This window comes from Callospermophilus lateralis, chromosome 6 (genome assembly GCF_048772815.1).
Source record: "Callospermophilus lateralis isolate mCalLat2 chromosome 6, mCalLat2.hap1, whole genome shotgun sequence".
In the NCBI taxonomy this organism is placed as follows: Eukaryota; Metazoa; Chordata; class Mammalia; order Rodentia; family Sciuridae; genus Callospermophilus; species Callospermophilus lateralis.
The window spans coordinates 87,962,466-87,986,741 of NC_135310.1; the positions used below are offsets into that span (position 1 = coordinate 87,962,466).

The 24,276-nt window shown below is 38.4% G+C and overlaps 2 protein-coding genes across 4 annotated transcripts in view; one reads left to right on the forward strand and one right to left on the reverse strand.

Moving 5' to 3' along the window:
• The first annotated feature begins 402 nt into the window (after window positions 1-402).
• Khdc1l (KH domain containing 1 like) lies at window positions 403-1,321 on the forward strand. Its single transcript, XM_076859486.2, has 3 exons — window positions 403-523; window positions 677-859; window positions 1,164-1,321. The coding sequence occupies exons 1-3, from the start codon at window positions 424-426 to the stop codon at window positions 1,319-1,321; spliced, it is 441 nt and encodes a 146-aa protein (XP_076715601.1). The 5' UTR covers window positions 403-423.
• A 9,587-nt stretch (window positions 1,322-10,908) lies between these two features.
• Window positions 10,909-24,276, reverse strand: part of Kcnq5 (potassium voltage-gated channel subfamily Q member 5) — a 529,894-nt gene continuing 516,526 nt past the window's right edge. For all 3 annotated transcript variants that reach the window (XM_076858500.2, XM_076858499.2, XM_076858501.2), the window contains 3 exons: window positions 18,879-19,010; window positions 16,725-16,851; window positions 10,909-15,386 (listed from right to left, as the gene is read on the reverse strand). In XM_076858500.2, the coding sequence (XP_076714615.1) occupies window positions 14,424-15,386; window positions 16,725-16,851; window positions 18,879-19,010 (1,222 nt within the window). In that variant the 3' untranslated portion in view covers window positions 10,909-14,423. The remainder of the gene's footprint in view (window positions 15,387-16,724; window positions 16,852-18,878; window positions 19,011-24,276) is intronic.

Here is a 24,276-nt window from a genome sequence, read left to right on the forward strand (position 1 = left end):
TTCTGCACATGTATAGTCGTTGATTGACTGCCAAGACCTGTCAAAATTCAGGGAGCCACTCGGAGACTTCCTGTTCTAGCACCTTCCATCCCTCAACCCTTGACCTGGTTGATGCTCAATGAATCTGCTTCAAAATCCTTTGAAATTAGAGATAAGAAAATTTTGGATCCCTGGGAATTGCCAGGGCAAGCACTGATTGATAATCTAATTTCGAATGGAGGGATTAAGAACTAAATGGGATATTGCTGGACTGGATTTTCTCCACAAGGCTACAGTAACAGGAGACCCTCCCTAGGGTGTGTCAGGGGGTGGGTTGTTTGAGTGCCCATATATAGCACAGGGTCCAGGCCTTTTTCACATTTTCCAGCCAGTTGCTTGGACTTACTCTACTCTGAATCAAGAAGAGCAGTGCGCCATTTGGAAATGAGCACTCTTGGCCAGAAAGCGTGGTGGACCTTACCTGAAAACTTTCAATCTCCACTTGTATTTTACATGGAAGAAGACCTAGAGAAGCACGTATTCGGTAGGTAGCCCTTGCCCACATCTCTTCCCCATCCTTCCCTTCCTACCTTTCTCTCTCCTCCTCTGTCCCAGGTCCCTACTCTCAAGGCCACCTCTTTGTCTCACCCAGTACAGGGCATTTACTTTTCCTGTCTCTCCCCTCCTGTGTTCACAGGTCAAGGAGATAAATACCTTCGTAGTATTGAGCTACATAGCCACACCCTCATTCAGCTGGAGCCGTGGTTCACAGCCACCGGCCAGACTCGAGTTATAGTCGTTGGACCACCTAGAGCAAGAAAGTGGCTGCTGAGTATGATCCGGAGTTTGGGGAGCCGGGATTGGTGCTATCAGAACCAAGGTGGATATCCTTACTAAACTGTGGTTAAGAATGAAGTGATAGTCCTGGTACAGTTTTGTGGCATTGAAGGATTGCTCAGGTGGTTGGGAATCTAGGTGCTCCCCAGAGTTCACTACAAGTGGAGGGACAAAGTCACACCATTTTTGTGAGGAAAAGGTAGTGAGGAGGCATGAATGGGTTGTCTGAGGGGGCCTGGGTTAGGATGACTGTCTTTCCCATAATGCTCCTGTGGGGGGTCCTCACCTGCACTGCAGCCCCCTAGTAATGAGCTCTACTTTACTATTTCTAATTATTCCCTCCACAGGCCTGGAGATGTTATGGCGTGTCCGGAGCCAGCCCCTGACCAGTCAGGAACTGATTGCCACCACCATCGTGGAATCAGATACCTTGGGTCTATCATTGGCCGTCAGAATGAGTGGGGGCATCTCAGGGTTCCCCTCACCAATTGCCTGGTTATTTTAGGTTGTTTTGGAATTAGCTGTATCCATAATAAAGGATTGACTTTCTGGGAAGTGAGAGGTGAGAAGTCTTATTTTATCCCTGTTGAGAAAAACATGAAAGAGTGATAGAAGTTTTGATTTGTGGCTCATCTCATCTCTCAAGCTTCTAGGTGTGGATCTGAAGGAAGTTTCCTAAATGTTGGAAAGCTTTCCACTGGCAAAGATATCTAATAAAGCATGCTACCTAATATGTAATACTTTTGCCTGTTTTTTTTTTTTTTTTTTTGATAAGCTTATCTAGTCTAGTAGGGTCTAGTCTCAGCCTGGTGCTGAGCTGTGGGTGGCTTCCACAGCCTCTGGGGAGGCCCAGCCCAGGGAAAAAGCCAGATATAAGACATCTTTCAATGAACTGCTTTTCTCAGACCAGAGGCTCTCAGATGAACAAAAAACGGGACGGGGGAGGGGCAGTGGAGGGAGGGGTGGTGGTGGGGAGGGGGCAGGGAGGGCTTCTGAAAAGAAGGGATCTTCCTAGAAGTCTCAGGATTCTTCTGAATTTAAAATGCAAACAGGGAAGAGTGAGAAGTTGGGAGGTCCAGATGGAAACCAAAGATGTTCTCAGTTTCACTGCCTGGTAGAATAGGCAAGGGGACAACCCAGCCAAGCCTGGTGAACATGAAGTAGCCAGCATTGTCCCTGACCTCCAGAAGCTTTGAAGGTGGGCTTTGAGGGGGTGGTTTTCTAGGAACAAAGGATTCTGAGGTCCTTCGAAGTATGAATAAGCTGACTAGTAAGTCTTTCTGACTCTCCTCTTCAGAACTTTCTCTTGAATGCCAAAATACATTTGGATCTTTCCATCCAAGGTTATGGCAAACTAAACATGCCTTTTCTTGAACATTTCGTTGTCAAACCTGTTCCTTCTCCAGGAGTATATCTTCTACAAAAGCCATTGCAGTTTTTGAGGAAAGGCAGTGTTGTCCTGGACCAGAGTGGAGTAGTAGAAATGTCAATAAGTGGTGGAATTTGGAATATATTTTGAAGACAACAAGAATGTTAATTATGGACTGGGGTTGTAGCTCAGTGGGAGATCACTTGTTTGTTACTTGTGAGGCTTGGGTTCCATCCTCAGCACCACATAAAAATAAAAATAAGTAAGTAAAGGTATTGTGCCCATCTACAACTAAAAATATGTATTTTTAAAAAATGCTAACTACATGCTTTATTTTTTATTTAAAAAAAAATTATTTGTTTTTGGTACCGAAGATTAACTCAGAGGCCTTTGCTACAGCTCAAGCCTTTTTTAAAACTTTATTTTGAGAGGCTCTTGCTAAGTTGCCCAGGTTGGCTTTAAATTTGTGATCCTCCTGCCTCAGCTCACCAAATTGCTGGGATTATAATCATGTGCCACCAAATCTGGCAAACTATATGATTTTTACATGGCCAGTTGCTAAACAAAAGTTAGATCAGATTCACAGTAAACAACAATAACAACCAACCTAACTGGAGGAAAAGAACAACCAAACCACACTATTCTCAAAGGAAATGTCATATTTACTTCTTATTGGCAATTTAAAATTTTGTGTGTTCACAAAGCAGAGAAAAGACTTCTTAAAAAAATGCCTGAAGCTGAGTGTGGTGATGAACTCCTGTGATCCCAGTGACTCAGGAGACCAAGGAAAGAAGATCCCAAGTTCCAGGCCAGCCTCAGTAATTTAGCAAAGGTCTAAGCAACTTACTCAGACCCATCTGAAAAATAAATAAATAAATAAATAAAAAAGGGCTGGGTATGTGGTTCACTGGTAAAGTGCCTCAACATTCAATCCCCAGTTACAAACAAACAAAAAAGCTTGCAAAAAGAGTATTTGTTCCTTCAATTAAGTTTCAAACCAGTAATTATCAAATTAACATTTATTTTCTCCATGTTGTAATTCTGACTTCTAATGGTTTCTGAAATGTCAGAGCCTAGGAGTTAACTTAGGATTTGATATCTCCAATACTGGAGTGAGACTACATGCAGTTTAAATCCTAACTCTACTGCTAAATAACTTTATGATCTTTGGAAAGTTACTAATTTCACAGTGCATTGATTTTTCTCATCTATGAAATGAAGATAATAATAGTAACTACCTTAGGTAGTTTTAAAATTTTTTGGTACTAGGGATTTTTAATTTTTTTGGTACTAGGGATTGAACCCAAGGGTGCCAAACTACTAAGCCGCATTCCCAGCACCCTCTTAAAAAATTATTTGTTCTAATCAGTTATACATGACAGCAGAATGCTCTTCGATTCGTTGTACAGAAATGGAGCACAATTTTTCAATTCTCTGGTAGGGTCACAAAGTAGGGTCACACCATTTGTGCAATCATACATGTACCTAGGGTAATGATATCTGTCCCATTCCACCATCTTTCCTATCCCCCTGCTCCCCCCCATCCCTCCCTCTCCTTTGGCCAACCCAAAATTCGTCCACTCATCCCATGCCTCCTCCATTATGGATCAGCATCCACTTATCAGAGAAAATATTCGGCCTTTGATTTTTTGGGATTGGCTTACTTTGCTTAGCAAGCTATTCTCCAATTCCATCCATTTACTGGCAAATGCCATAATTTTATTCTCTTTTATTGCTAAACAATATGCCATTATGTATATATACCACAGTTTCTTTATCCACTCATCTATTGAAGGGTATCTAGGTTGGCTCTACAGTTTGATTTTTGTGAATTGTGCTGCTATAAACACGGATGTGGCTGAGTCACTGTAGTATGCTGATTTTAAGCCCTTTGTGTATAGACCGAGGAGTGGGATAGCTGGGTCAAATGGTTGTTCCATTCCAAGTTTTTAAAGGAATCTCCATATTACTTTCCAGATTGGTTGCACCAATTTGCAGTCCCACCAGCAATGTATGAGTGTGCCTTTTCCCCCACATCCTGGACAACACTTATTGTTGCTTATAGTCTTGATAACTGCCATTCTAATTGACATGAGATGAAATCTTAGGGTAGTTTTGATTTGCATTTCTCTAATTACTAGAAATGTTGAACATTTTTTCATATATTTGTTGATTGATTGTATATCTTCTTCTGAGAAGTGTCTGTTCTGTTCCTTAGCCCATTTATTGATTGGGTTGTTTGTTTTTTTGATGTTAAGTTTTCTGAGTTCTTTATATATCCCGGACATTAGTGCTCTATCTGATGTATGGGAGGTAAAAATTTGCTCCCATTCTGTAGGCTCTCTTGTCACTCATTGATTGTTTCTTTTGCCCAGCCCTTTTAAAAATATTTTATTTAGAGACTGAGTCAGCTAAGTTGCTTAGTGCCTTACTAAGTTGCTGAGGATGGTCTTGAAATTTTGATTTTCCTGCAGTGGCCCACACCTGTAATCCCAGTGGTTTAGGAGGCTTAGACAGGAGGAGTGCAAGTTCAAAGCCAGCCTTAGCAATGGTGAGGTGCCAAGCAACTCAGTGAGATCCTGTCTCTAAATTAAAATACAAAATAGGGCTTGGGATATGGCTCAGTGGTCGAGTTCCCCTGGGTTCAATCCCTAGAATCAACAAAACAAAACCCAACCCCACAGCTCTGTGCTACACCAATACTATATTTACTGATAAGGAAACAACATAGACAGAAAGAACCTGGAATCTTGATGATGTAATTGAGCAAACTGTACTCTGCTTGGACTTCTAGTATAAGAATATAAGAAAGTCCCTAGATAAGAAAAAGACTGTCTGGAAGGTCATCCTTGTAGAACCAAAGACAGAAGACACTGTCTGCCATATCAAGGCACAAATTTCACCTCCCGAGTAGCATGGGGCCACAACCATTCATTAAACATCTTTTCCATACCAGGAGCCAGCATCCTGCTCAAGAGGGCTCCCGGCCATGTCTTCCTTTTCCTCCAGGTTTCAGTTAAAGTCTGCCTTAGCAACCTGAGGCAGAACCTCTCTAAGTTGCCCAGGCTGGCCTTGAAATTGCAGTTCTCTTGCCTCAGCCTCAGAGTCCCTGGGATCACAGGCATGTGCTACCACATGTTTTCAGCCAGGGTTTTTTGTTTTTTATTTTATACCTATAGCCAAATCCATCCTAACTGGTGCATTAACCTTTGGTAAGATGGATCAAGTGAGAAAATAACTGGGAATCACGTATTGACATAATACGGGGCTGTCACTAGGCATGGGTTGTTACTGTAAGCCAAGACTCCATAGGATGGGCCTGGCCCTGGTAGGAAAGAGCCAAGAGAAGGGGGAAGCAGGAATGTAGTGTTCTAGGGCTCAGGGGCAGGGGAAGGGAGAATAGTCTCCCTTTTCCTTTAGAGTCTACAGCAAAGTCTGGGGGGTAATCAGTCTTCTTGCTAAATGGGCAAAGTCTAGGTGTGGGTGTCATCTAAGGGGTGTGACAATTTTTTGCTGGGGATGGAGATCCGCCTCTGAGTTATTATTCAAGTAAGCCGCTCACAACAATCACTTGGCTGAAGGCCTCTGAATTTAAGAGTTTGGAAGTAGTTGAGCTGAATAAAAAGCCCTGAGCCAACAAGATACTTTTATTCTTTAACATATAGAGTGCCTTTTGCAGGCAGTGTGAGAAGCCAAAGGCACCTTGTGAATATAATGTTCCTGCTCTCAAATCATCTTGCCCTAGGATTTTTGAGGTGACACGGTGTTCTAATGAAGCTATGTGTGAGCAGGAGGGAGATCTGAGCTGGAGACTCATGACTAGCTAAGATCATCTCATAGTTGAGGTCATGGGTGAGACCCCTGGGGAGAGCATGAGTGTGAGGAGGAAAGAGAAGACGTTGAAACGAAATCCACTGAATGCAGACTGTCATGAGCCAAAGATCAATAAAGAACTTGGAGAAGTCAAAGATGAGCAAGCCAGACTCGTAGGGGACTCTGATATTGGTCTTTGTCCAGTGGTCGCCTGACATACAGCTCCTGAAACACTGGAATCTCCACAGTGAGGGTGTTTTATCTTTATTTTTATTTATTTCAGTACTAGGGATTGAAACCAGGGGTACTCTATTACTAAGCTGAATCCCTAGCCCCTTTTATTTTTGAGACAGGGTCTCTCTAAATTGCTGAGGCAATCTGCCTCAGACTCCTTAGTCGATGGGATTACAGGCCTGTAAACCATTAGTGTTTTCTGTATACTACTAAGAAGATGAAGATAGGATTAGATAGTTTAGGGTGGGGACTGGTGGCAGAAAAGGACAAGAGAGATTAGATGGTTGGAATTTTTAATTTCCCTTTCCATCCCCAGGGGTGCTAACGGTTAAACTGATCACCAAAGACCAAGCATTCAATCAATCAATCACGTCTACATAATGTAATAAAGCTTCCATAGAAAGCCAAGGATTGGCTGGGTGTTGCAGCTCTGGAGGCTGAGGCAGGAAGATTGCGAGTTTAAAGCCAGTCTCAGCAAAAGCAAGGTGCTAAGCAACTCAGTGACACCTTGTCTCCAAGTAAAATACAGAATAGGGCTGGGGATGTGGCTCAGTGGTTGCATGCCTCTGAGTTCAATCCCTGTTACGCCCTTCCCCACAAAACAAAAACAAAAACACCCACAATGATTAAGTTCTGGGAGATGGTGGAGAGCCAAGCATATGGAGATTCTTGGAGGAGTTTTCTTACCTTGCCACATAACCTGGTCCTATGAATCTCTTCTTCTGCATTCTTTGTAATATTCACTAAAATAAACTGGCAACTGCATTCTTTGGACTATCCACTAAAATAAATTAGCTAATGTAAATAAATTGTTTCTCTGACTTTTGTGAATTAGTGAAATCTAAGGACAGGGTAGCAGGAATTCCAGTCTATAGCAGGTGTAAGTTTTAACCTATGGCACTATTACTTGTGATGACGTCTGAAACGGGGGCAGTCCTGTGGAACTGAGCTATCAGCTTGTGGGATCTGATGCTGTCTCCAGGGTGATTGGAGTTCTACTAAGTAGAACTGGAAGAGGCTCAGCTGGTGTCCGCTGCAGAATGGATTGATTGGTTGTTGGTGGGGAGAAATAGGAGCCTTCTGTGTGAATTGTTGAGTGAGAGAACAGAAAAACATTTTCCCCCTTTATATTTAGAGACAAACTTTCATTCAGAAAGATGAGAGCGTTTTAAGATAAAGAGCAGTTGTGAGTTGTGGTGTCAACTTGCAGCTTCTTCTTTTTTTTGCACTACTGGGAGTTGAACCCAGGGCCTGGCACATGCTAGGCAAGTGTTCTACTTCTGAGCTACATCTCCAGCTCTTGTTATGGTGTCAACTACTATAGAAAGACTTCAAAGGGTGAGTGTCCATTGAATCAACTTGTAGAAGATCGTGGATGAATTCATAAAGCAGTTTTTCTGTGGTGAAGGGTGGGGATGAGTCTGACTGCCATGTTTAGTATATGGATGCTGTGGAAATGAAAGTTTCTTCTATCATTTATTTTATAAGCACAGTCACACATACCTTCATGATGGGATTTTTTTTTTTTTTTTTTTTTTTAGTACTGGGGTTTGAACTCTACTCTACCACCCAGCTACATCTCAGTCCTTTTTATTTTCTATTTTGAGACAAGGTCTCACTAAGTTCCCAGGCTGGCCTTGAACTTGCAATTCTTCTGTCTCAGGCTCCTGAGTTGTTGGGATTATGGGCATGTGCTACCACACCTGGAATGATGGCTTAAGTTTTAAGAAATGGCTGTTGGGTAATTTCATCATGCAAACATCACAGGATGTGTTTAGGTCAGTCATTCAATGTGGCCTTTTGATGCAACCAAGAAGCATGGTAAACAGAACATATTTGAGGCTGCTGCATTATCATATATCAGTGTTTTATAGTAAACATTTTTATAAATAGAAGTATGCTTCAAAATAATAATAAAAGTTTAATACAGTAAATACATGAATTAGTAATGTAGTTGTTTATTATCATTCTCAAATGTTTTGTACTATTCCTCATTGTATGCTCTATACGTTTGTACCATTGGCAGTGCATTAGGTTTGTCTATACTGGCATCACCATGAACATGCATTCATTGAGCTACCACATTATCATGGTTATGATGTCAATTGGTGATAGAAATTTTTCAGCTGCATTTAAATATTATGGGTCCACTGTGCTGTATGTGGTTCGTCATTAACTGAAATGCTGTTACTAGTTACAGAGCTGTGTGAAGATGAGGTATAGAGTTCAATGAAGTGGAAGGGAGGAGACTGGAAAGTTGCTGGTAACCAGAAGCTAAACATATGAGGGGAAAGAGCGAGAGCTAGTTGTTGCAACAATGGGAATGGGAAAAGCTAATAGGACAACCATGGTCTTGGGAACCCAAGAGCAGAAATAGTCTCTCTAAAGGCAAAGAGTTCCCATCCTGGAGTAGTGATGGAGGCCTCCCCTGCCACCCAGCAGTGGAATGTCTGGAAACAGGAGAGGGCATCAGAGCATTACCCTGAGGGTTCAGGTGAGGAGTTCCATTGGTTCCCCAAAGCATCTCTGCTTTTGGAGTCTATGTGGCATGCCATTCTCATGATGTATGTTAGGGCAAGTGGCCCTGCCAGCTGCAGCAAGGAGAATATGAGTGCCTAGTTATTTGGGATTATAAGGATCTGCAGGGATTGGAAATCTATGAAGCCAGTCATAACAATGCAGGCAAAGACAAGGAAGAAAAAGCTAGTACGCAAAGTCACTTAAGGTAAGAGAAAAAGCATAAAGGTGGAAATGTTTAAAAGTAGAAGTGAGTGCTCTTACCACATATGGGAGCCGCAGAACCCTGACATCTCTTCAACAGCATATGTACTTCCAGTAGTCACCCAAAATTATGGCAGAAGTGACATGAACCATGAGTGGGCAGAATAACATATTAAACCAATGTTCTTTGGGGTTTTTCTATTTATTTGAAAAGAAAAATTTTGTTACTTGACAGTTTTATGGTGCTGTGATTTCCAGGGCAGTACACATAATGTATTTGAAAAACATCTGCTTTGAAATATAATAAAACCCTCAATAATATGGAATTAGGTTGGTGAGAGGGAGAAGTATTGTTATAGCTAATGAAAATTTAAAATTTTTTAAAGAAATAATTGTGTCTGATTATTGAGGCACTTGAAACCAGGCTAATAAAAATTGCCACTTTAAGGTCTAGAAACCTACATTTTTTAAAATCCATGGTTGGGGTAAAATATGTTTTGCTTTTAAGAGTTAGGGCTGGATGTCACTGTTTACAAAGTAGTTCTAAAAATGTTTGGAATCAGTTTACATTTACAAGTTGTAAATGTAAGAAAGCATGTTCTGTACACATTTTTATTTTCACTTGTCTAGTGGTTGATTGAACAGACACACCTCTGATCTTTTTAGAGCCATAATGGGAAGCTCCTTCCTCCTTCAAGGTCCCTTGCTGTTCTTCCCCCTGTCTGTAACACCAGTTAGGGCTTTCTGGCTTTGGATTCAGAGTTCCAATATCCTGGGACTTCTTGAGAATAATTCCACGGGAATTAATCCTAGACATCTAGCAGAAAGTTGTTAGCACAACAGAAATAACAGAGATATAGTCCCATTTGGAGCAGGAGCCTTCCCTGGTAAGACAGGGTTAGGTACTAAAAATAGTAGTTCTTAGTAACCAGAAATGGCAGAATTTGGGCATTCACCTGGTTTCCATTTCTTATCACTTGTTTAGCAAACCTTTTTATCACTCATGTTAAATATCCCTAATCTGGCTGGCTGTGGTGGCACACAACTGCAATCCCAATAACTCAGAAGATTGAGGCAGGAGTATCACAGGTCCTAGGCCAGCCTCAGCAACTTAGGGAGGTCTTAAGCAACTTGATGAGACCTTGTCTCAAAATAAAACATAAAAAGGACTGGGGGTGTGGCTCAGTGGTAAAACATCCCTGAGTTCAATCCACAGCATGCCCCTCCCCTGCAAATTCCTGATCTGAAAGCTTGAATCCAGAATATATCAAAACTTTTTGAGTACTTATATAAATTCCATATCATGAAACCTTGTTTTGTTATCAAAATTATTAAGAATATTTTGTAAAAAGCTGGGGATATAGCTCAATGATAGAATGCTTGAATGCTTGCCTAGAATTTGCAAGGCCCTTGGTTTGATCTTCAGTACAAAAAAAAAAAAAAAGAATTTGTATAAAACTATCTTCAGGCTTTACATATAAGGTATATATAAAACATAAATGAATTTCATGTTCTGATTTGGATCTCATCCTGAAGACGTATCATTATGTATATTCAAATATTCCAAAATCTGAGAAAATTCAAAATCCAAAGTACTTCTGGTCTCACACATCTTAGACAAGGGATACTCAACTTGTAATTAACACAAAGCTTACGTGATCTATAGCAAATGAATTTTTCTTATAATACTCTAAAGAGCACATGAAAATCTCCTCCATTTTCAAATTACCAATGATTTCTTTAGCAACATTACAAAAAGCTAATTTTTATATTTCAGTACCAAAACCGTAGTCAGTTTGGTTAACTTGGATCAATGAGATCAGAACCAACCAGTTAGTTCCAGATAAAATGTTTACACTAGCCATTTATAGATATCTTTTTAATGTTTTACTTTAAAACAAATAATCCCAGTAAAAGAGAGCAAAGGAAATTACATTTTAATGATAGCTTGAAATGGATACCATATTCCTGATTTATTTGTTTTCAGGAAACAGACAATTGCATTGTCGTACATGACTTTTAGAATTGCTCACTTAAATGCACATAATTATATTAAGTTTCTCTTACAAAAACACAACCATGTCATTTAAGGCAAAAAATATCAGCTTCTGGGGAGTTAAGTTAATATCTGCAATATTTCTTCAATGTGATTGAATGAAGTGATCCATATATTTGGTCGCCCAGGTTTCTTCATTCTTTGCGGTTTGCTTTTCACATGGGTAGGAGACTTAATCACTTAGTGCCTGATTTCCTTCTCATTATTAGGCTTGTTTGACTTTCAAATTAAGAACTTTCGAAATCACTGAGTCAGTGGGAGGTGAGAAAGGCACCTTAGAATAAGAGATAAGGACTTAAAAAATGAGGAAAGTGTCCTACTTTAAACAAAACTTGCCATCTACAGATATCAATTTAATTGAACAAAATGGAAACATTTAGATAAGACATAGCAAAAATTTTTAATTAACCTCATACATGGGATATTTGCAATTAATTATTAGCTTGATCAAGCCTACATGTTGAAGAAGGCCGACAAACCTGAACTGAGAAAGCTTGTGGCTACTCAGTACTCAGCAAAATTGTGCTTCAAGACACCATTTGGGATTGACCAATGGGGTTTTGCTAAGTGTAAATGGGAGACCCCTCTCATTTCCATAGAGCGACACAACAGACAATCTACAGTTTTCACATTATACAACTATCTTAACATCCAAGAGATTTTTTCTTTGTGCGAGAGTAAGATAGACAAGATGGTCATGGCTTCGATGCATAAAAGTTTTCCACAATATAATTTATCACATTTTGCTATGATTAAGACCTCAGTGATGTGTTTAGGCATTGTTTCTGAATCTTCAGTCTTTAGCAATGCTGGATCAACTGTTCTGTGTTCGAGGCCTAAGAAGGCCTAAGAAGGGGTCCCTGATACATTCAGAATTCCTGCTGCCAGTGGGGTTCAACCTGGGACAGAGTATGTCCAAGAATCAGTGCTACCTGAAAGGCGCTGCCTCCCTCTTCTTCCTCTGCTAATATTTGGAGAGAACCTGCTGAGTACAGGGTAGGTGTCTGGCTTTAGGTCTGTGGATGGGTGTGTGTGTGTGTGCAATGTCCTTGGGAAGATATGTCAGAACTTCGGGTTGAGTAGAGACAAGGGTAGATGAAAATTTGCATTTAATAATTGACTAACATTTTATGTTTGGAAAATGAAAATAATAACCTTAAAAGCTTGACAAAATATTTTGAACTGGAGTGTAAAATTTTGATTCTATCTTCTGTGTATCTCCAGTAGCCAAGAAGTTTCTGAATGATACACTCCAAGGGATTGTATTAGGATCCAAGTGGGGTGAGAAGAGGAAGCTTTTAAAATTTCAGTGTTTATCAAAGGGGACAAAAGTTTTAAAAACTTTGAAAAGCATTTTTAGGTAGAGATCAGAACTGGCTTACTTGGGGATGGGTGCTGGGTAAGGCCTAGTGAAATTTCAAAGCAAAATAGTGGTAGGAATAAATAAGCAATCCAGGAAGAAGAAAAGATAGTCAGTGATAGAGAAGCTTCTGCTAGGGGTGACTTGGGAAGGATTGCTGGATTTCAGGTCCTCTTTTCTTTGAATGGCCAGTTACTATTCCTGGTTATTTTTCCTGGCTGCTGGAGAAGTTTGCCTGGAGGCAGCTCAGAGGTTTGCCAAGGGGAAAAGCTCTTCCTTTCCTTTCTTGTGTTTAACTGATTTGAAATGTTCTCTTTGCTTTTGGCCCAGGTTCTGACCATCTGAGAGAGCTAGGTTTCTAAAAACCAGTCTGCATTTCTTTCTTTCTTTCTTTTTTTTTTTGTATTGGGAATTGAACCCAGAGGCACTTTACAATTGAGCCTCATCTCTAGTTATTTTAATTTTTTTTATTTTGAGACAGGGTCTCACTAAGGTGCTTAGGGCCACACTAAATTGCTGAGGCTGGCCTGGAACTTTCGACCCTCTTGCCTCAGCCTCTTGAGTTGCTGGGAATATGATGCGCCACAGCACCTGGTCATTTTTCACTTTCTGCTAAATGCATTTTAAATTTCCTTTCCCTGATCTTTTTGCTGCACTGATATATTATTAAGTGTGGTGATTAGCAGACCCTGCAGTGCTATCTGGCTTCTTAATTGTGAATGTTTATACAAGGAAACCAAACTGGTAATTTCAGATTTGGGACAACATTCTCAGGGACAATACAAAGTGTTTACTACAGTATAAAAAGTAAAGGAACCTTTAGTTTTAGCCTTTCATATGCAAAAATGTAAGACATAATAGCAAAAGACATTCAGGGTATATTAAAAAATAAATAACTTGCAAAATTCTCTGTTTCTATATAAGAATAAGGGATGCTTAGGCAGTTGAATTCCCTAGCAATACTCATTATCCAAAAAATTGATTTCTTTTATTTTGGTTTGTTTCTCTCCTTCCCTCTCACTGCCTTTTAAGGGAGAAGTAATTTTCTGAACATTGTCTACTTCCTGGTGTTATTTCTGGCTTCTTTTTAAGCATTTTTTTTCTCTCAGTTCCACTTAACTGTCCCCCTCCCCAGGGTCCTACCTGTGTGTTGGCTAAATGGCAATAGCTCCTCACACTTGCCCTTCACGTGGCCAGGATTGGCAAACCTGGGGTTGGTGCCATTGCAGAGATGCCCAGTCACACTGGCTATTCTACTTTTCAGTGTTTCATGCATGTGTATAGAAGCTGACCACTCATATAGAGTTGAATCTGCCATCAGGGAATATGTTTCCATAAAGTCAAATATGTCAGATAGTGAGTCTATTTGCCCTGCTGGTCCTGAATTTCATTATTTGCACATTTTCTAAATGAAAAACATTCTTGTCATAAAGAACAACATGAAAATGATGTGCAAAATTGCTTGCCACAGCGCTAAATCACCAAAAGCGTACAAACTGACACTCAAATTACATTAATAATAAAATGACTGAATAGAAATGGGTTGGCAAATATATCTTGAAATAAGCAGCCATTTCTGTTATTCCCAAATTCTGTTTTACTTGCTACCTTGTTAGCAGCTATTGAGAGCCATTATGTTTAAATACACATTATGGCCTAATTTTGAAAATGTATTTCGTATTTAGTTACAAAGCAGAAATGCCTGAAATTTGAAGGTGTTTTCTTCCACAATTTCAAAGTACAGTGTTGAAACTTCTAAATCACCTAATCTTGACGTTTTCATATACCCCATAGCATTAGCAGTGTTTGGTTTCTGATGATTTTAAACTCAAGGTACATTACTAAATGAGTGGGTTAATGTCGATGCACCTCGGAATTTCAGCCATCCCTAAACATGCATTTTCATGCAATTAAAAGATAACGGGCTTATAAACTGCCTTTCATGTTCTTCCTGATTCTTGCAATTTCAACTTTTTAGGAGGGCTTTCAAAAGAGTTCATGCAATGATATGTATGGCTAAAGGAACTGCTATGCCTAGAAAGAAAACAAAGAGCTTATTTCAGTTTGACATGAGGCAAGCTGAGGGCGTCTGTACTTTCTCCTGCCTTACAAATGCTCTGAGATGATCGGGATCTTCCAGTCCTTAGAGAGTCTGATGCAAAAGCAGCTTCCCTGGCTGGCTGCGGGGTGGCATCAAAAGTGTCTGTCTCTACCTCTTCGGGACCCACCTCTTCATCAGTTATAAACAATTTGGATTCCCTCCACTTGGGGTAAAAATCTTGGCTGCCTCTGGAGCCACTTGACTCACTCCCTGAAAGTTGTAAATTCAGTTCCTCTGTCGACCTAATCAGGTTTTGTACAGACAAAGATTTGCCCAAGTCCTTGGGCACCATGGGACGGACAGACAACAGAGTTTCTCCTCCCATGTCAAAGCTTTTCCGCAGGGAACGGTCCTTTGTCAGATTTGACTGTGCAACCTGAACATTTTCCTTGGAGGCAACAAGGCAGGTGGTGACGTCAGCAATGCTTTCCTGTAAGCCTGCAGGGTTTGGGTGCAGAGTCTCTGGCCTGGTCAGATGCTTGATGGCTGGGAGAGGAGGCGGGATCTGTAAAGTTGTTGGGGCTGCTGGCTTGGGTGCCGCATTTATTTGGTTTGCAATGTTGCTGGTGGCCGCCACTGCGGAGCCATCACTTTGACTCATTGGCACCTGGGTTGCTTGACTGTGCATAGTAGGGCTAAGCGCATAGAAAGTCTGAGCGCTGAATTCATTTGGCGTCAGAATGAATTGCAGGCCTCGTGAGATGTTGGCACTAGCTGATCTGGTTAGGCAGCCACTGTTCTGCGCAGAACTGGACAGGTCTTTGCTATCCACAGGGCTTTGATAATCAGATGTCTGTTCACATTCAAAAGATGGGATCTGGAATGAAGCCAAAGTGAGGGCTGAGGCAGAGCCTTTCCGGAGGACCTGTTGGTAGATGTCCAGCAGGCAGTCCAGCTTGGACTCAATGGACTGGACCTAAAAGGAGGGAAATGGTTACATATGAGGACGACCTCCTATGAAGAATGAATCTCACTTCTGGAATTAAAATCACAGAGTATGTCAATACAAAATAAATTAAATAGAGTGTAAAGTAAAATGCAGTTTGGACTCAGTGAATGTAGCATCTGGCAGTGATGGGGCAGGAAAGGTTAAAAGGAGGGAGAGATACTTTGGCTTCCATATAATTTCCATTGGCCAGCCCCCTCCACTTCCTTAAAATGGATGATTGGTGTTCTGAAAAGGTATATAAGAATTATAAAAATGTGACTTGAAGGTTCCCCATCCCAGTCAGATTGCCTTTCCCAGCCCCATTGATCCACTTTCTGGAACTTGACTGCATTTTAATAAGGAATTTATTCTATAGTGAAATTAAGACCTAAGTATCAATCCAGGTGAGTCTGAGTTTAAAAATAAAGGCACAAAATGCTTCAGGATTAATACTTGGAGTATTTATGATTCTTTTGGGAGAACAATTTGATTTCTGGAATTTTTTTTTCTTTTTTTTTTTTCTTTTTGTGGTTCTGGGAATTAAACCCAGGGCCTTATACATGCGAGGAAAGCACTCTACCAACTGAGCTATATCCCCAGCCCTGAAAAATTGTTTTTATATGAAAAGATTACACTCTTAGTTACCAAAAATTCAATGTGTTATCACAGGTTCTACCTTATTTTTAAAAAGAGTGACCTAAAGACCAGTAAAAATAACCAAAACACAAAGGACAAGTAGATCTTTGCTATTTTACTACTGAAAATCTATAGTTGCTTCAGCTAAGTATTAATCAATGAGATAAAATTTTATATTCTTTATATGGAAATCCAAAGAGATGTTTTGGAGAATACTGTCAATGTACTGAGGAAGTTTAACACCATTCATTCTTTATTTTGTTCATTTATTTTTTTTACCTTTATATATACAAATATATAAACTATATTTCCATATATGTGGAAAATATATATAAAATAATATATATGTATTATTAAGAGAATATCTATCTATCTATATCCCTTGTGGAAAATATATATAAAATTATATATATATATATATATATATATATATATATATATATATATATTTAAGAGAATATCTATCTATCTATCTTTATATATATATATATATATATCTATATCTACCTATCTATCCCTTATCCCTAGGTGTATACATACTAGGAAAGTGCTTTACTACTAAGCAACCTCTTTTGCCCTATTTTCATTCCTTATAAATATGTCAATCATTACAAAAGATCCAATTGCCTGTAATCTATTTTGATAAAAAAAAATCTGGCTTAGAAGTTAATTAGTGTGGTTGAGTTGTACCTGTTTTTCAACTTTGACCACCCGGCCGAGCATACTGAGGTCATCTGTGGTCTCATGTTCTGCTGTTATTTTCTCTCGGCTCTTCTTATCTGATGTGATTTGCCCTTTTCCAAGAATTTGATCAACACTACCAGAGAAAGAGGATATCTGATTATTAACACTGAAGATGAAAATTGTCCTAGGCCAGAGTGAAGTGTTTTCAATAGAAGAATTAGATACAAGTATCTTTAATTCTTGTAAGTTGAGTGTGTTATAGATAATATGCCTTTTTTCTTTCCTTTTTTTTTTTTTTTTTGGTACTGGGGATTGAACCCAGGGGCCTTTACCACTGAGCCACATCCCCAGCCCTTCTTAATTTTTATTTGAGACAGAGTCTAAGTTGCTTATAATCTCACTAAGTTGATGAGGCTGGCCTGGAACTTGTGATCCTCCAGTCTCTGCCTCCTGAGCCACTGGGATTACAGGCATGTGCCACTGTGCCAGGCTGATGTGCTTATTTTCTTAACATGAGGTTACATATGAGATTAATTTTCTCAATATTCTGGTCCATGATGAAGTCACCTATGGGTAATTTTCTGGAGGTAAAACTGTTTTTAAACAAAGTAACTTGCTTATTTCTACCTTGGACCAGGCAGTTTCTTAATTCAACCACTTCAAAATATGAAAAAAATCATAACTATGATGATTTTGTATTATATAACAGATTGTCCATTAAAGATTCATTGTATATCTGATATTGGATGATAAGCAGATAAGAAAGCAACAGTCTCTTTCTTTTAGAATTTGAGTGAGAGAATATACATGAGGTAGAAATTCTAGATTAGTTCTACAAATTCTGTAGCAGTTCAACTTTGTAAAAATCATCAGATAGTTCTATTAAAGGACTTGTAAGATCATGGCTGCCTAGGCAGAGATTATAAAACAATGAGTTAAAGTAATTTTCAAGGAGACTTGATCAGTCTCTTTGAAATGGGAATCACTTTCCTCTTTTTGTGGAAAGTTTGTTTTAGAATTGAATTATCAGGGATATTGACTCAATTTTCCAGTTTGCTTTGCTTGCACAGAAACATAGACAGTGCCTACTTTCTATTATGATATCTAATGTATTAAACTATAAGCTCTGCAAGAACTGGGTCATTATTTTATTAATCACTAAATGTCCAGCATGCCTGGCAAACATCATGGGCTCAAAATTTATCTGCTGAATGAATGTGCAAGTTGTGATTTCTATAATAGATCAGCAGGCATTTTACTAAAGTTCTGGTATATGATCCACTCTAAGCTAAGGTGTTCTGTGGGGACGCAAAAACCATTTGATCCCAGGTCCTTGCACTTTAAGAGCTGTTCAATCACAAATGTTGTTTTGTCTGAATATAAAGCAAGATTCTTTAAAAAACCTGAATTGACTAAATATTTGGCTTGAAGATGCCATAATCAACCACATGTGGTTGGAATTAATATGTTGAACTGATCATTCATTTCAATCATTCAATAAGAGTTCACTGGAAGAAAAACATTTATCTAACACTGTACCTGACGGCAATGAAGAAAAGGCCCTATCTAAGAGGACAGCCGGGCGAGTACGGTTGCAACCAAATAATAGTACAGGGGTTGAGTCTCAACTCTCTGGTCTATCACACCAAGATTATGAGTGGGCCTTGGCTCTGTATTAGACAGAGTGCTGCAAGAGGTCAGAGAAGAGAAAGTTCTGTCTTCCTTGGCTAGATAGTTGGGTAAAGTTTAGTGAAGGAAAAAGACTAGCTTAATACTGATTGGTTTTGAAAATAACAAAGTGATTGCAACATCAGCAATAATTCATACATCAATAACAGTCATTGACTTTTATTGAACACACAGTGCCAGAGCTATTACATATATGAGTTACATATATTAAATTGTTCAATACTAAGAATAACCCCAGGAGATAAGCACTATCATTCTCTCCATTTTTACAGATAAGGAGACTGAGACGGCAGGAGGTTTTTAGTGGCTGATTTACATCTATGTTAAAAGCAAAGTAAAATCTACATTAAAACAAAAGTCCAGTTGCCCACTAAAAATAAACTAAGAATATGGAATCCAGAGAAAGAGAAGTTGCTCCTAGATGGTTTTCAGGCTTGCTCCTTTACAATGGATAACGTTTTTGTTGCTTACCGTGTTTGAAGGCTTTTAATTCTACATAGCATGTCCAGGTGACCAGCAGAATATTGTTCAATGACATCTTTTACATCATATGGGCGTAATGTTTCCTTAAATTTCCGTTTGGCCACATGAAATTTCATAATTCTGTATGAACAACACATTATGTATTAATTTTTATGACTTTGCTAAAAGAAGGGACCAAAATAGTTTACTGAGAAATATAAGAAACACTGGAGGGAAAAAGTCATGCATCAAATTATTTTAAGCCCCTACAGAAATGTCATATATAAGACTGAGATTACAGAGGACAATCTAAGAATATTCCTTGTCAGACACACCTTAAGAGTAGAAACAATACACTAAAAAAAAAAAAAAAAAAAGACTAAGCATTAAGTATTGTCCATTGAAACCTCAGATTAAAACTATAGTTGAAATGCAAATGTACTCTTTCCCTGGGATCCCACAAGTCCAAGATGTAACACCTAGGCTGTTCAAATGGACTTTTATGTAATTACATGCATTTTTGGAACACAAATGTGTTTTGAAAACTCTTTTATTCTCCTGAAGCAATGTACACTAATGCATGGAAATTTGTGAATTTTTTCATAAATTATTTCTGCATTATATTGCTGTATTAGCTAAGTTATTTTATGTCAAACATAACACACTTAGCAACTAAGCTTGGTATCTAAGCTTTTAAGAAGCAGAGGCCTTTTTAAAAAAAAATATTTTTTAGTTGTCAATGGATTTTTTTTTTTAAATTTATGCATATGCGGTGCAGAGAATGGAACCCAGTGCCTTTCACATGCTAGGCAAGCTCTCTACCACTGAGCCATAACCCCAGCCCCAGAGGTCTTTTATTACAATGCCTCCCTCCCCTTAACAGGAGCCCCTGGTTTTGAAACAATATTTCATCAGTAACCTCCATGGTGCTAATGATAGCTAATCTGTTTAAGATAACCAGTTACTGCAATAACTTCATAAAATTCCTGATGAAAGCAAAGAAGCATTGTCAACTTAAGTTAGCCTGTGCAGTCTTGTTGCAGGAAAATGTTATATATACCTATTGGTGTTGTTCAACTATTTAAAGACTCATACACTCCTATTATCAAATTCATGGCTACCAGGCTAAAATTTATTGTTCCTTGGTGAAAAGTGGAAAGATGAGGAAGATTAGAGTTTAAAAAGAAAATATCCATTACCAATCCTAAGTGACAGCTTATTTCAACTAATCTAAATTGATTTATAAGTTAAAGAGCACAAACCCTACCTTGTATTGTTAACTTCAAGTTAATTATATCCCAACTATTGTCAAATCACTTATCTGTAATATTCTTACTCCCTCTCTTGACCACATTTTCTTCACCAATGTCTACTTTATTCAGAATAAGCTCTCTCCTGCCCCTGCACACACCCCAAAGACAGTTAGACAGAATTATTCAGAGAAAGTAACAGAAATCTGTTTTAATTTAACTTTTTGATATGTAGATTTGCTTATGAATTTGTTTGCCAATTTAGGTTCCATTGGGGCACAGTTTCTGGGGTTGGCAAAAACCTGTGAAAATTCTACCCAAGCAATTACTATGTAAATATGTTCCCCTACACCAAAGTGTCAATTAGTATAGGCAGAAGCCTATCTTTTATCCAACAGTCAGTGCATAATAAGTTAGTTTTTTTTTTTTAAACTATCACTACTTCTATTGCAGCTGTTACCACTGCTATTCTTCAACATTGTGTGTTTGGAGTTTAGTGTAGCTCTTGACATAGCAGGAGGAAGGACGGGAACCAATACAGAAAACATCCTCTATTCTGGATCATGTTACCAATAAAACTGGGAGAAGATCTAATTGAACAGTCCAGAATCCTTCTTTGCTATTTTCAAAGTGGCTATTTGTCCCTGGGTGAGCAGGAAAGAAACTCGTCTTCATACATCCCTAGGTGGTTTTATGGTTTTAATTAGAACAGTGGACCCTCTGCCAAGTGAAGTGTGTTGTGTGTTTTGTCTTCAGCTGTACTTGATAAGATATTCTTTTTTGTCTTCTATATTTCAGGAAAACTGAGATTCAAAGAATTTAAGTGACTTGCCCCTTTGCAACCAGCACAATGTAAAGCCAGGATCCGCCTCACACCGTCTGATTCTCATGCCCACATGACCTGGTTTCCCATGGCATCAACTCCGGAGAAGTAAGAGGTGGGCCTGGGACCTTCAGCAGTTCCTTCTTTCCCTCTGTGGCAGTGAAGGGACAAGTTTCAGCACAAGTCAGCATGTTCCCACTGACTGTAGCTCAGGCAATGGTGGCATGTCTGTCCAGTGGCAAGAGTGAACCCCTACTCTTCCAAACTGAATTACCTTTTTTTCCCCCCTAAAGAGCCTCACACTTATTTCTTGGTCAGGTGTTGTGTGAGTTCTGTATGACAATGCATTTCAAAGTTGCATGTTGCTTCTCTCTTTTTTTTTAAAAATTAACATTATTATTGTTCTTATTTTATTAGAGCTTATAGTTATACATAGTAGTTGGGTTCATCCTGACAAACTCAAACATGCATGGAGATTGATTTCACTTCATGATCCCCCACTCCATCCCTCCTATCTTCCCTCCCCCTCCCATTCTCTTTCTTCTACTTGATTTCCTTTTGTTCATCTATTAATTTGATTCTTTTTTTTAAGAGAGAGTGAGAGAGAGACAGAGAGGGAGAGAGGGAGAGAATTTTAATATTTATTTATTTTTTTTAGTTCTCGGCGGACACAACATCTTTGTTTGTATGTGGTGCTGAGGATCAAACCCGGGCCGCAAGCTTGTCAGGCGAGCGCGCTACCACTTGAGCCACATCCCCAGCCCGTTGATTGATTCTTTATATTATCCTATCTTTCCCTTTCCCTTTCCTTTCCTTTACTCTAGCTTCCACATGTGAGAGAAAACATTTGACCTTTGGGTTTCTGAGTTTAGCTTATTTCACTTAGCATGATATTAAAAATTATTATTTTAATTATATGAATTGATGGTGTACAATGTGATAATTTTATACATGTATACAGTATGTAATGGTCAAGTCAGGATAGTTAATATTTCTGTCTCCTTAAACATCTGAAGATATTTTTGATTAACATGTAATTACTGAACATATTTGTGGTGTGCCTTGTGATATTTCAGTATCTGTACTAAACGAATCATGGAGATTCATATTTCTATTTTTTCATCATTGCTTTGTGATTGGAGCTTTTTAGATCCTCTCTTCTTATTCTTTGTAAAACATTGTAAACTTATCACCCCACTGTTCTGTAGACACGTTACTTTTATCTACTTGTGTTTGGGTATCTGTTAGCCAACTTGCATATATGTACTCCTCCCCACCCTTCCCAGCCTCCAGTAGTCACTATTATACATTCTAATTGACTTAAGAAAAAAACATTCACATTTGAGGGAGAATGTGTGGTATCTGTCTTTCTGTGTCTAACTTATTTCACTTAGCATAATGTCCTCCAGTTCCGTTCATTTTGCTGCAAATGATGAGATATCATTCCTTTTTATGGTTGGATACTATTCCATTGTGTATATGTGTCACATTTTCATTATCCATTCATCCATTAATGAGCATCTGGGTTGATTCTGTATCTTAGCTATTGCAAATAATATAGCAACAAACATGGTGGCTCAGGTCTCTTTGCTATGCTGATATAATTTCCTTTGAATGTATGTACCTAGAAATGGGACAGCTGTATCATATAGTAGATCTATTTTTAGTTTCTTGAGGAATGGTTCTCCTTAGCAGCTGTACTAATTTACATTCCCCTCAACCTTATATGAGAATATGAGAGTTTCCTTTTTTCCTTTTCTTCACATCCTTACCAGCATTTATTATTTTTTGACTTTTTGATAATGGCCTTTCTAACTGGAGGGAGATGATATCTCACTGTGTTTTTTTGTTTGTTTGTTTAGTTTTGGTTGGTACAAGGATTGAACTCTATATCTGCAGTCCTATTTTGTATTTTAAATTTAGACAGGATTTCACTGAGTTGCTTGGCGCCTCACCATTGCTGAGGCTGGCTTTGAACTTGTAATCCTCCTGTCTAAGCTTCTTGAACCACTGGGATTATAGGCGTGGGCCACTGTACCTGGATCATTGTGGTTTTAGACTTGCATCTCCCTGAAAGCTAATGAAGTTGAGCATTTTTACATAAATTTGTTAACTATTTGAGTTTAATTTTTGAGAACTATCTACTTATATTTTTAAATTGGATGATTTGATTTTTGTTATTGAGTTTTATTTATTTATTTTTTCAATACTGGGGATTGAATTCAGGGGTGCTCTACCACTGAGCTACCTCCCCAGCTCTTTTTAAATTATATTTTGTGATAGGGTCTTGTCAGTCCCAGGCTGGCTTTGAATTTGCAATCCTTCTGCCTCAGCCTCCTGAGTAGCTGGGATTACTGGCATGCATCATCACACATGGCTGGTATTATTTTTTTTTCAATTTTATTTTATTTTTAAAATTTATTCTAATTAGTTATATATGACAGCAGAATGCATTTCAATTCATATTATATATATGTAGTGTTATTGAATTTTAAAGTTCCTAATGTATTTTGGATATATCTCACCCTTATGAGATGAAGTTTGCAAAATGCTTTTCTCTTTTTCTTTCAGAAGTACATTTTGACAGACAATATTTCTCCCTCATTCATATTTTATATAGCCCTTAAATAATTTCACTTTTACTTAGACAACTTATTATTTATGTGCTAGCCACGTTAATGAAAATCCATTTTATAGTTTTGATCAATATTTATCATTTTGATCAATATTGAAAAAGAAACTGATTACCATTTATGTTATTTCAGTATAGCCATATGATGATAGTTATGTAAAGTCGATTTAAAAATTCCTAAATAGCTTACTATTTCTTACATATCATACAATTCCTTAGGAGGCATGCTTTGTCTTATGTGCTTTATTTACATATTTTCATACTTTATGTACCAGAATGAAATGGTGAAAACTGAATTAATAACTATCATTTCAATTCTTTGGAAAAGAGTAATATATACAGTGATGGGCTGTAGTAGGCTGGTACTGACTCCTAAGAGCTGATTCTTGAAATTGTTAGGAATTTTTAAGGTTGTTAAATATAGCCAATATTAAAATTTAAATCTTATAAACTTACAGTCAAATACATTGTATTAAAAACAAAGACAATACATACTCAAAACTCACCATTTCCTAATTATTTTATTAATATTGCTTTTATGATCCTACATTGTTCCTTCCATCTTTGTATCACTGTGGTAGAAATCCTACCTAATGATATAATGCTGCACATCTCTTTTCAATTCCAGGATTAGGGATAGCCCATTGGAAGCTTGAAACCAGTGATTATAAAAGTATTTATGGGACAGAAATTTGGCAAAGA

Excerpts from the sequence above, each read along its gene's own strand:
- Khdc1l (XM_076859486.2), top strand. The coding sequence starts at position 424 with ATGAGCACTCTTGGCCAGAAAGCGTGGTGGACCTTACCTGAAAACTTT. Across the intron at positions 524-676 it reads CCTAGAGAAGCACGTATTCG|GTCAAGGAGATAAATACCTT; the intron begins GTAGGTAGCCCT and ends CTGTGTTCACAG. Across the intron at positions 860-1,163 it reads TTGGTGCTATCAGAACCAAG|GCCTGGAGATGTTATGGCGT; the intron begins GTGGATATCCTT and ends TTCCCTCCACAG.